Below are 11,261 nucleotides of genomic sequence, written 5' to 3' on the forward strand. Positions count from 1 at the left end.
CGATTTATAAAGTGTTCTAAGTAAGCGAGTAAGTTGATACATTTTGGAGTTGTTGAGGTTGTTGCGTGTACACTACTCTAGTTTGGAATAGAGTGAACGGTTGATATTTATGACTTTTAAGGTTTTTGCTTGTCTCTACTTAAATTAGTATTGTTAATTAGTTTTGGTTTGGGTTTTTTTATATTGAAGGGAATGCCGCAAGGAGATAGTCGCGAGGACATTATCTTGGAGCACTCGTTGTGAGTGGGAAGTATTATATAGATATATGCATTTACTATTTATGTAAATATTCATATACAAGACTTATACATGTATACAAGACTTGTACATACTTTGATATTAAAGAATTTTGGTTTCTATCTTAAACTATATTTCCGATTTAATGCTTTAAATGTACTTGTAGTTTACTGCTTTGTTTTGAACTTATAAATCTTGATGCCTAGTTTTGAAATATCATTTTCGTTTGGAATTTTTCAGTGATAATACTGTTCATATGCGAAGTTGAATTGGTATTTCTGGAACCTGAAATCTTTTTTTGTTTTTCACTATGTAGGTTGCCACCATTTCCAAAGGTTTTAATGAACATAAACATAGCATTTGCATTTTGAAGAATTTCGTTGTATTCTATAATAATCTATGTTACATTCATTAATGATTGTTTCAATATTACTATTACTTGTTTTTTTTTTTAATTATTTATATTATTATAGCCATAATTATTTTTGTTGGGTACCAAAACCCACGGCTTATTGAGTTTTATACTCCCCCTTTCTACCTTCCATATATATCTCTACTCTCAGACCATTCACGAAGACATAAACTTTGAATTCTTTTTTTTCTCTATCTCCCATGACTAACTGATTTGGGATTTATAAAGCCCAACACTAGTATTATTTCACAAAGCGCAACTCTTTAAAAAGACAGAACTTCAATTGTAAACATATACCTTTTCAATTGAAACTATATACCTATTCAAATAATAAATATTATTTTCATTCAAATATATTATACATGTTAAAAATTACATGTATTTTTTTATAGTTATATTTATTGTTAGATTGATAAATTATTTATAAATCTAAAAGAAAACTTTGAAAAATAAATTTATAAAATATGATTTTTTTTATTACATATATTTTTATAGTTATATATATGTATTATTTACAAAAATACTTTATACAATTTTTATTGTTTAAAAAAAAAAAGTATGATTTTTAATGCTCGTTCAAATTATTTTTATTGGTCTTTATTTTTTCTTAGGATATCTATTTTATTTAAATAAATCTAAATAATAATCTGTACATATTATAGAGATTTTAAATTAACAAAAAAAAAAACATAAAGATAAAAAGCGATAAGGTATTTATAAAATATAAATGGAAAATTGTTTTTATAAAATATGATCTTTTATATATTACGTGCATTCTTTATATTTCTATTTATTATTTCAAAAAAATACTTAATTATAAGATTAAGATTTCCTAATATGAATATTTCACGAAATTTTGACTGTTCGAAAAAAAAATATTGATTTTTTAATGCCTGTTCAAATTTTTTATTGGATTTATTTAGTTTTTTAGAATATGAAAAACTACATGTTAAAATTTTTTTATTGATCTTAATTTATTTATTTTCTTTAGAAATTTATTATATGTAAAGATTTTTGTTTTCATTTTTTGAAAAATTAGATTCACAAATTTATAAATTTTTTCTTACTAACTTACAAAAAATATTAATCCTTTTTATTTATTTATTTATTTATTTTTGTTTATTATTTTTCATTTAGAAAATTTTGTACCTTGCATTTTAAATCATGCAGAATTGTACTTTGGATGGACCCTAACTTTGCCCTCATGGCATTTACCTCAAAAAAAAAAAAAAAAAAAACCTTGGCCTCATGGCCTCACATGCTTTGCACGTGATTATTTCTATTTAATTTAAAATAACAAGTTACAAAGATTTTGTAATTCAAAATGCAAAATGTCGGATGTAATGTACAAGATCCAATATAGGCCTAAATGCAATAGTGCTAATTTTCCAAACTAACGTTAAGAATTGTACTTTCATCTCTGCCAAATCACTATGTTTTCCAGATGGCAAGAGATCAGGCCTGCAGAAATTCGAAAAAAAAAAAAAAATAGAAATATGGGAGTTAAACAGAACACTGAGCTTCCTACTTGAATTCCCTCCGTAAACAATCGATTCTAATTGTAATTTTTATGGCTGATTTAGGTTCAATTACTCAAGTACAATCAGGGCAAAGAAACTACTAAAAGGTTTTTATGAAACAACCTGATATACATAAAATTCAAGGAAGAAGCTAAAAATTATCTTGCAATTTTATTCCCATAATGCCCAAAAATTAAAAGGCGGACCTCGGGGACTTTGAATTGCCATAGCTATCTAAGCCGAACCTTTAGCCCTAAGTAAACCCTGTAGTACAGAGAGACATTTAAGTGAGTTGCTGACGGTGCGGGTACTTAACTAACATTTAGTCAACACCAGCTCATAAGTGATAAACAATACGAAGACAAAGAAGTGGGGCTTCCTAAGTGATAATCAAGAAGCATGTGTAGGTTAGTCTGCATCAAACACCCACCAGACTTCTGGTATTTTCCTCCTGTCATTATGGCTGTGTTTAAATACACATTAACTGATATAGCTTTTTCATTTGACCAACGAGGTGTTGGTTGAGTTTGTAGCAGACTACAACCCTACAAACTTTAAATGGCCAAAAGTCAGTTATTTTTGGGAAAAGGGATACCTATTAATGCTCTCATATTCGAATGGGGATTAGATCGGTACCCAATTAGTCAGGAGTTCAAGTTGGAGTAACTCTTGTTAGAAGAGGAAATACCTATTAATGCTCTAATCTTCGAACAAGAATTAAACCCATACCCGAATGGGTAGGGCACACCCTGTGGTTAAAGACCAAAAAATATAGCTTGTTCGTTTGATAATGTTTACGGTTTGACTTTTATCTTTTTATGGTGAACAAGATTACATTTATCTTAAATGACTAATATGATAACCATATGAAGTGAATAAAGAAAAACATTCATTGAAACAAACTTGACATGGTTTTTTATATGGCATTATGTTATTTTATTTCATTTTTCATTCTGTAAGCTCCAACCATTATTTGATGCAAAAGCCAATTACATGCAAATATTTAAGAAAAACACTGAACAAAGAGCCAAAATCATAAACATGACCAAACAGGTATTAGCTATGCATCTAAATTAGGTTTCAAATAACATGACCAAACAGGCATTAGCTATGCATCTAAACTAGGTTTCAAATAAAAGATTAACATATAGTTTGTTACTTTATTAATGCAACAAGCATTTTATAGCAATATCTTGTTTACGTACAAGTAATGAACCCTGAATTCTACAGAAGTTGAAATCGACTAAACACAAATATTGGTGTCTCAGAATTCATGGTGAATAGCTGATATAACTTCATCAGCCTTTTAACTAGTAGCTATGTGGGCGTGGGGGTGGGGTTGGGGGTTGGGGCAGGAGGCCCTGAAGTGGGGGAAACCTTGGTTGAATATTGTGTTAATAATAACCTTGTCATGATGCTATACAAGTAAAACTGATGTCATTTTTTAAGCAGTTTGTTTCTTATAGCATTCTTATTGATAGACTAATAGAATGTATGACTCAATAAAAAGAAGGCTGAGTAGCAGAAATCATTTTAAGCTCGAATGAACGCAGATGAAAGTGTTGAATATTTTAGGCAGCAACAACTTGGAATTCCAAAAAATTTACATTTGAGAGCAAATTCCTCAGGGAATGATCAAATGCTATAGAAAACAAGTATAACATGCTTTTATTAAGCAATTTTCAGAGGAGGGGGTGCAATGAGGGTTTTGGAAACTTCCTCCTAAGGGCTAGTTAAAAGTCTAGCAAACTGCCCAAATTGCAGGATATGAAGTACGCTAGGCAGAGAACTGCATCTCAGATAATATTTCTCTCAACAGTTCACCGAAAACTGATAGCATGATTTAACTTTATATATGATTGACATATTGTCGAAAGGGTAAAATATAGTGGAAGGGGAAAAAAAAAAAAAAAAAAAAAACAACTGCAGATACAAAAGGCATGATCTTTATCTCATTGCACAAAGACTAAAACAGACAGAAGTAAAGAAAACATGTTAGAAGTTCCAAAAAGTTACGTACATATGGGTTATGTTTCCTGCACAAAAGGAGCTCGTAACAGCAGCGACAGCAAGATCACCTATGTTCTTAGCTGATTGGTCAAGAAGAAACATCTCCACCTCTTAACTGTTGAATTGCTGTGAACAACTTCCGACGAGGCCCAACAGCAAACACGCCCATCTCTTTAAGATCTTCAAGAGTAAGTAGCAGCAAAGCTTCTTCATCAACTTCATGCATTTCAAATACATCAGCATATTTACCAAAACCTAGCTCTTCCAACCATTTCCTGACACAATTAATGTCACTTCCTTCAAATTCCATGTCATCCAATACACCATCACATTTAGTAAAAGCATCATTTGCCTCAAAACAGACATCCTCATTCCAATAATCACCAAAGTTTCCTTGTGGCTGCACACCACCTATGGGTTCATACACATTGAATTCGCAAGCCTCTTTGCTTGTAGCTGGTGTTTCATGATCTGAAGGGTCCTTGAAACCATCACCAGGACAGTAGTCATCACATATGTTGAATGCATACCCATCAAGCTCCTTCTCACCACATTGTCTCTCATCTTGTCCACTGAACTCAGGGCTAAGTTTAGAACCCCAAGCACTTCCAAAAACACTTTTGTTGCCTCTTTTGCTCTGACCCCTTCTCTTCATAACCCTACACTTCCGGGTTATATTACTGAAATTTAGTTTAGATCTAGTCATATCAATTTCATCCAAACTTGAGGATTCAACTGCCCATTTTGAAGAATTTGGGTTATTGTTCTCTCTGTTTTGTTGCATGTCAACTGAAATTCGTGGAGAGACTCCGGGGTCTGAAATGGTAAACTCAGAGGATTTCTGCTCAGAAGAAAAACCATAGATTGGATTATGCTTTGTCTCCACAGGGTTCACAAAATCAATCTTCCACTTCTTGTGCACTGACTTTTCCTTAGCATTTTGAGAAAATCCACATGTGAAAGCAGCAGAAACATCTCCTATTTCCCCTAACCTAACATTTGGGCGCCTCTGTCTTTTTGGATTCATGCTTAGTACCAACATTATATACACAAACCCTAGAAATCAAAACCTGAACATAACCCTAGAAACACAAACCAAAAAATTATATTTCAGAAATACCAAATAGATAAACAAACGCCAATATATCAAACAACAAAGAAAACCCAGATCAACTATAAATATTAATCAGATATTGTATTAGAGTGAGCTCTGAGAAACCGAAAGTAAATTTCAAAAAACAAAAGCATTACTTCTATAAACAAGATTTATAGTCGACAAATCTGAATGAAATTTCCGGTAAAAAAATAGAGGAAAAGAAAATTTAAAAAAAAAAAAATAATAAATACAAACCTTGTCGGACAACAACAGTTCCACTAGAGGCTCAAATCTTTTGCATGTTTCCCAAAGTAGAATATGAGATGTGGGCTTTATCCCTCAAACAATCGCACTGCAGAAAGTAGTAGGATGGTTTTGTTTGGTTTTCCTCTTTATGGAAAAATCAAAGGGAGTGAAAGAAAACACTTGCAATGCTCAACAGGTATTATTTTTTTATTCTTTTATTTTTTTGTAACAAGGTTCAACAGGTACACAGATTAGAAACAGAGGCTAAAGACAGATGTTGACATCTTGAAAGTCATCGGAACCTCATGGGAAATTATCACTCGGATGAAGAATTCAGAAAGGAAAAAACAAGTTACACGGCCAATACTACAAAGGATATGTGCAACCGTTACGTGTCAACAACATATGGTGGTGATATCCTTTTTGAGTCAACTTGTTATAGGTTTAGTGGTTGTGAGCATCCATATCTTATGTGATCTTAAGAGTGCACGAGATGAACACTTGGAGACGGGGGCTTCAAATTTTTACCAGCTTCTTTACCTTTTTCTTTATTAATTTTTATAAGAATAATAGTTAGCAAAAGAAGATTCTTGAGGTTGTAGATTAGAACGGGCAATAAAATAAATAAAATAAACAAAAAGGTTGGGTACGAGAAAGTAGTTTGTGTCCTAGGAATAGTAGAAGGACATGATAAAGTTAAAGGGCGTAAGGCTTTGCTGGCAATTCCACCAAACCAACCCAACCCAGCGACTCTTCACAGCCAGCGGGTCATGGCTCAAAACAAGCAGAAAGCAAAGTTTGTTGTGTGTTAAAATAAGAGTTGTAATCATTTTCAGGATAAAGGATACGGCTATATCTAGGCCTAGTTTGCCATGCTGATAAGCTCGTCCAAAACGAAATATATATTCATTTTTAATTGTTTTCTATTTTATTTCATTTTAGCATTGTTATTGCAATATAATATAAGACCCGAGCCACGAAATATTGTTTTCAAAATAAAAAAAATAAAAAAATAATTATTTATTGTTTTGGAAAAATAAAGCGGATTTGGCAATATAGGATTTTATGTTCAATATGGTCTTTTGGGGTACTTGGCTTGTTCGGACATTTATCGGATATTACACCCTTCGAAAAATTCGAAGTGTAGGGCTCATTCCAGTGATCAGGGTCTTGGGTCCATTTACGCATCCTTAAACATTGGAGTCCATTTGGTTCTATGGATCCGGTCCCACTCAGACGATCTTGAGCTTCAACCCTATTCAAGTGATTTCAAACCATAATTTTGTTGCGTGATATAAATTGATGGTGTATATGATTTTTTACTGTATTAAAATTGTTTCCAAAATAAGAGAATATAACAAAATAGTGTTTCTTAATTTTTGTTTTTTCTTTATGAAAAAGTTAAAATTTTATCCTTTATGGATCAAAAATGGTAAAACATTGTCTCTTATATCTTGAAGATGTGATATTAGATTTATAATAATAAAATAGATATTATATGTATATTAACTATTATATTAATAAAAATGATAAACAAAAAAAAAAAAAACAAATAGTTGCTGCTCTACCTAATTAAATGTTTTATTACCTATAAAATAATTATCCTCCATGATTTTTTTAGCTAGAAATTATCATCTTTAATTCAATATTTTATTTAGTTAGTCCAAATATTTGATCCTATCTTCTACATAGTATACAATAATAAATTATTAGAACTAGTAAATTGTCTTTTGTCTTCAGATTATATTTTTCTATTTTACCTTGCTTTTGCTTTTTCTTTTGTTTTTATACCTTATAAAAAATATTTTTAATATGATTCCATAATCGTTTTAATTAATATTTATTCATTATGAGTATCTCTAATTTTTTTCAATATATTTTTTGGTATTCCATATACTTTGATAAAAGGTTAATATTTATGTTTTGGATAAGAAGCCTGTATGAAATTAACTATATTAGTAATTGAAAGTTATCTTGGAATTGCAAGGATATTAATGTACTTTTCACCTGCCATGTCGAAGAGATAAATATTTTTGGATGCAAAATAATTGTGTTATTTGAAATAAGGGGAAAAGTTAGGCAATCTAAATGATATTAACTCATTATTTTATTTCAATATTAAGAAACATTTTAATATTTTTTTTAGAAAAATTTCACTTAGACCACTTAAAATATAGCCTTATTTCAAGTATACCGCCGTCTTTCTAAATTTCATAAAACCACTTCTTTCTTGATGAATATTTTATAAAACTACAATAAATTTACATAATGTCTAAAATACCCGCTTTCAAATTTTAAAGACTTTTAATTACTGTTTGATTTAAAATATATATAAAAAAAAAAAAAAAAAAAAAAAAAAAAAAAACAAATGATTGTTAGTGGCCAACGTCTATAAAATGAAATATTAATGTAAGATTACCAGCATTTTACTATATATAATTTATTCAAAATTCTATAAAAAAATTTCTTACAGTCTTTGAATAGATGAGACTACACACATTTTACACTGCTTGTGCAAACCAACAAAAGTCTAAATGGATATGCTTCCCATCCAAGCCAACCATTATTCAATGCAAACTGCTCAACCATTATCCAATGACACATTGTGTACCAGAATCTGCTCGCAATCGTCACCCAATGTAAACATCTATCCAATTTACGTTTTTTTTACCCATTTATTGTTAATTTACATTTTTTTAACACTTGTATTGTTAATTTGGAGAGCATGTTTAGAGGATGTGTTTGATATTATAAGAAAAATTAAAAAATTGAAATTTAAAAACAAGTAGTAGGCAATATGATTATGATACCCTTAGAGAATTCAATCAATAGTGTTAAGTAATAATTTCAAAGTAAATATGCAATCTAACACCCTATTGTACATTCTACAAGTTATTGTTCCTAAAATGTGTGTGACAATTAAGCCAAAGTAATTAATATCATGCCACTAATTGGATTTAAACTAACTAGAGCCTTAAAATTAAGCAATAGCTTTATATGCTTGACATGATTTTAAATTCTTCTCTAATGTAGAATAAATTGCAACATTCGAGATTAATAGATCTTTATCAAAGAAAGGAAAAGGTAAATAAATACTAAAAGTAAAATTTTGCACTAAAGATCAATGATAATATACTTAAGTTCCAAGTACTCTCTCATACTGATGCATTGCTCAAAACTAAACAACCCTCTAAACACTTATTTGTCCATCTTCCTTACAAACAACCAATTTAACTAATCTTCAATATGTCCATCTTCCTTACTAACAAACAATTTAACCAATCTTCAATCTCTCTGCCACTCAAAAGAAAATAACACTCAACTCATAACAGCTTATGGTTTTGCTTCTTTATGACAAAATACTCCACTATATCATGTGTGCTTAATAAGTTATATAGCAATATCTGAAAACTTATTAGAGAATCCAATTCTGTTCAACTACATTTTTTTTTGTTTTTTATATATTAAGAAATGTACACCCTAAACTTATTATTTTTAATATTTTCTTTGCCATTAAACTTTTCTTTGTTTTGAAGGATGGCAAATCACTTTTCTTTCTTTTTCTTTTTTTTTTCTTTTTCTTTTTTTTTTACTTTTTTTTACATAAACGAATAAAACAAAACAAACTTAAAGCAAATAACTTTGCTTTTCTTATTCTTGTCATTTGTTTTAAGACAAGATTTTGGAATATCGTAAGCAACACATAAATATAAACATTATCGATCACTAATCTCCAAAATGTGAATATTATGTTCAATTAAGCCCACAAAATCTCATATCAATGCAAAATAAAACCAAATATCTTAATAATAACCTGCATCACTCCTTCTAACTTATCTACATTCTATTCCTCCTTATATATTAAAAGCATATTTTCATGTGAATTTAATAATAGGCTTTTTTTAAAAACATATAAATGTATGATAAAAATATTCATATTTATGAAAAACTCATAAAGGTAAGGTATATGAGATTAAATGAAGAAAAGGCACTAAACATGCATTTATGCTTTTTGAGAAGCTGAAAATAGATACTAGCGGTAAATGATTTTGTACCTAAGTCTCACAAAAGGCTCAATCGCATAATAAGAATGGCCTAAATCATTTTTCAAATCAAGCAATCATCTAAAATTTTCCCTTTAGCAAGATCGCGTAAGTTCTAAAGCTACATAAAATAATATATTACTAATTAATGAATTAATGAAAATATTTCCTAGAAAACAATATAAATCATGCTTGTTAGACTTGATAATATGCTCAATAGTACGTTGGAATAATAACAAAAGAATGCATTGAACGTGAATAAGTCACATATAGTCAATCCATTACCACCTAAACTAGCACATTCTTCAGTCTTATTATCAGTCAATCTTACAACCTACAAAAACCAATAACAAACTAAAACACTTAAAAATTGAAGATATTTTGGGACTTTAAAAAACAAAACTAAAAATTTAAAACTCTTTTTGGATTTTTGAAATATATAGAAAGAAAAATTAAGAACTAAATCAAAAATATTTTTTTTAATTTTCTTAGCACTTATTCCAAATGAAAAATATCTTTTAATTTTTAAAAAAATTGAAAAACTAAAAACTACAAACTTTAAAAATTGAAAATTTTTGATACCAAACTAACAAAAACAAAACCCAATCAATGAAAACATCAATCAAACCTCACTTGAACCATTTTAACATCAACAACATTAAATATCACTAACAACATTATAAACCAACAATCAAATTCATCAGTCACCATAACCAAACTCAAGCCAAAGCCCATACATATGCGAAGGAATAATATGAAAATGTCAAAGGAAATCAAACTAGAAGAATGTGAAAGGCAACAAAATAATACAGCAAAATCTTACAAAACAAACCCAAAAATGCAAATCCTTCCCTCAAATTTTAAAATTGAACATTATCTCCAATGTTTTAAACAAAGCTCAAGATCAAAGGGAATAAGAAAGCTCACTTAAGGGTGAGATGTTTTTTACCCCTATTGCGAATCCTCATCATATCTTTTGTATTTAAATAGTGGTATTCATATAATTCGCTATAATCACTAACAATATTCCTACCTCGATCATTACTATAATTTCCTTACTAACTTCCTTGAAACAATGGGAATTGTTAAAGAAATTCTCTGGATAAGAAGGCGTTGGATTCCTTGAGCTATAATCATGAGAGATACTCTCAACTTGGTCATAAAGAGTATTAAGTGATACGAACCTAGGACGACCTGCTCCTAAACCCGTATTATATTAGCTCAGATCTAATTATGTTCAAGTTCTAATGGAATTGACCTCAACCCCTAACCAACCTATGGTTAGAAACCTTGGTATAATGTAGACGCCACAATAGGGGATGGAAAACCTATTGATAAGTCAAGCTAAAACAACCAATTCTGTAATGGTGTTTTAGGTGTTCTCAAAGAACAAAGAGATAATTAATCTCACAAGTATTTTCTCAATCAAATCAAAGTTGTATTCTTATTGAAAAATAAGCCTTTAAATAGGCTTTGAAAGAAACAAAATAAACCCTAAAAAACCCTAGGAAAAACAGGCCACACAATAAAGAGTTCTATGGTGGCCGAAATTCTCACTCCTTTCCTAATCTGATTTGGATTGATTAATTCCTTTATTTTGAATTAGGAATTAATTAATTTACAATGAAAATAATAAAATAATAACTTTCCTAAACTTATTTTTCCAGAAAATAAATAAATAAAAACTAAAAAGTAAT

General features: G+C 29.7%; 1 protein-coding gene across 3 annotated transcripts; it reads right to left on the reverse strand.

The window, feature by feature from the left end:
• Positions 1-1,879: 1,879 nt before the first annotated feature.
• On the reverse strand, positions 1,880-5,896 carry LOC107419052 (uncharacterized). 3 transcript variants are annotated; one of them, XR_007241245.2, is made up of 3 exons: positions 5,531-5,895; positions 4,190-5,261; positions 1,880-2,110 (listed from the first exon to the last, which is right to left on the reverse strand). XR_007241245.2 is itself a non-coding variant. In XM_016027774.4 (2 exons), the coding sequence occupies exon 2, from the start codon at positions 5,219-5,221 to the stop codon at positions 4,268-4,270; it is 954 nt and encodes a 317-aa protein (XP_015883260.2). In that variant the 5' UTR covers positions 5,222-5,261; positions 5,531-5,894; the 3' UTR covers positions 4,009-4,267. The 3 variants fall into 3 exon arrangements, 1 of the variants encoding a protein (XP_015883260.2); XR_007241246.2 differs by lacking the exon at positions 1,880-2,110 and adding an exon at positions 2,141-2,433 and having other exon boundaries at positions 5,531-5,896; XM_016027774.4 differs by lacking the exon at positions 1,880-2,110 and having other exon boundaries at positions 4,009-5,261; positions 5,531-5,894.
• Between the last annotated feature and the right edge of the window lie 5,365 nt (positions 5,897-11,261).

Source organism: Ziziphus jujuba, chromosome 2 (assembly GCF_031755915.1).
Source record: "Ziziphus jujuba cultivar Dongzao chromosome 2, ASM3175591v1".
NCBI lineage: Eukaryota > Viridiplantae > Streptophyta > Magnoliopsida > Rosales > Rhamnaceae > Ziziphus > Ziziphus jujuba.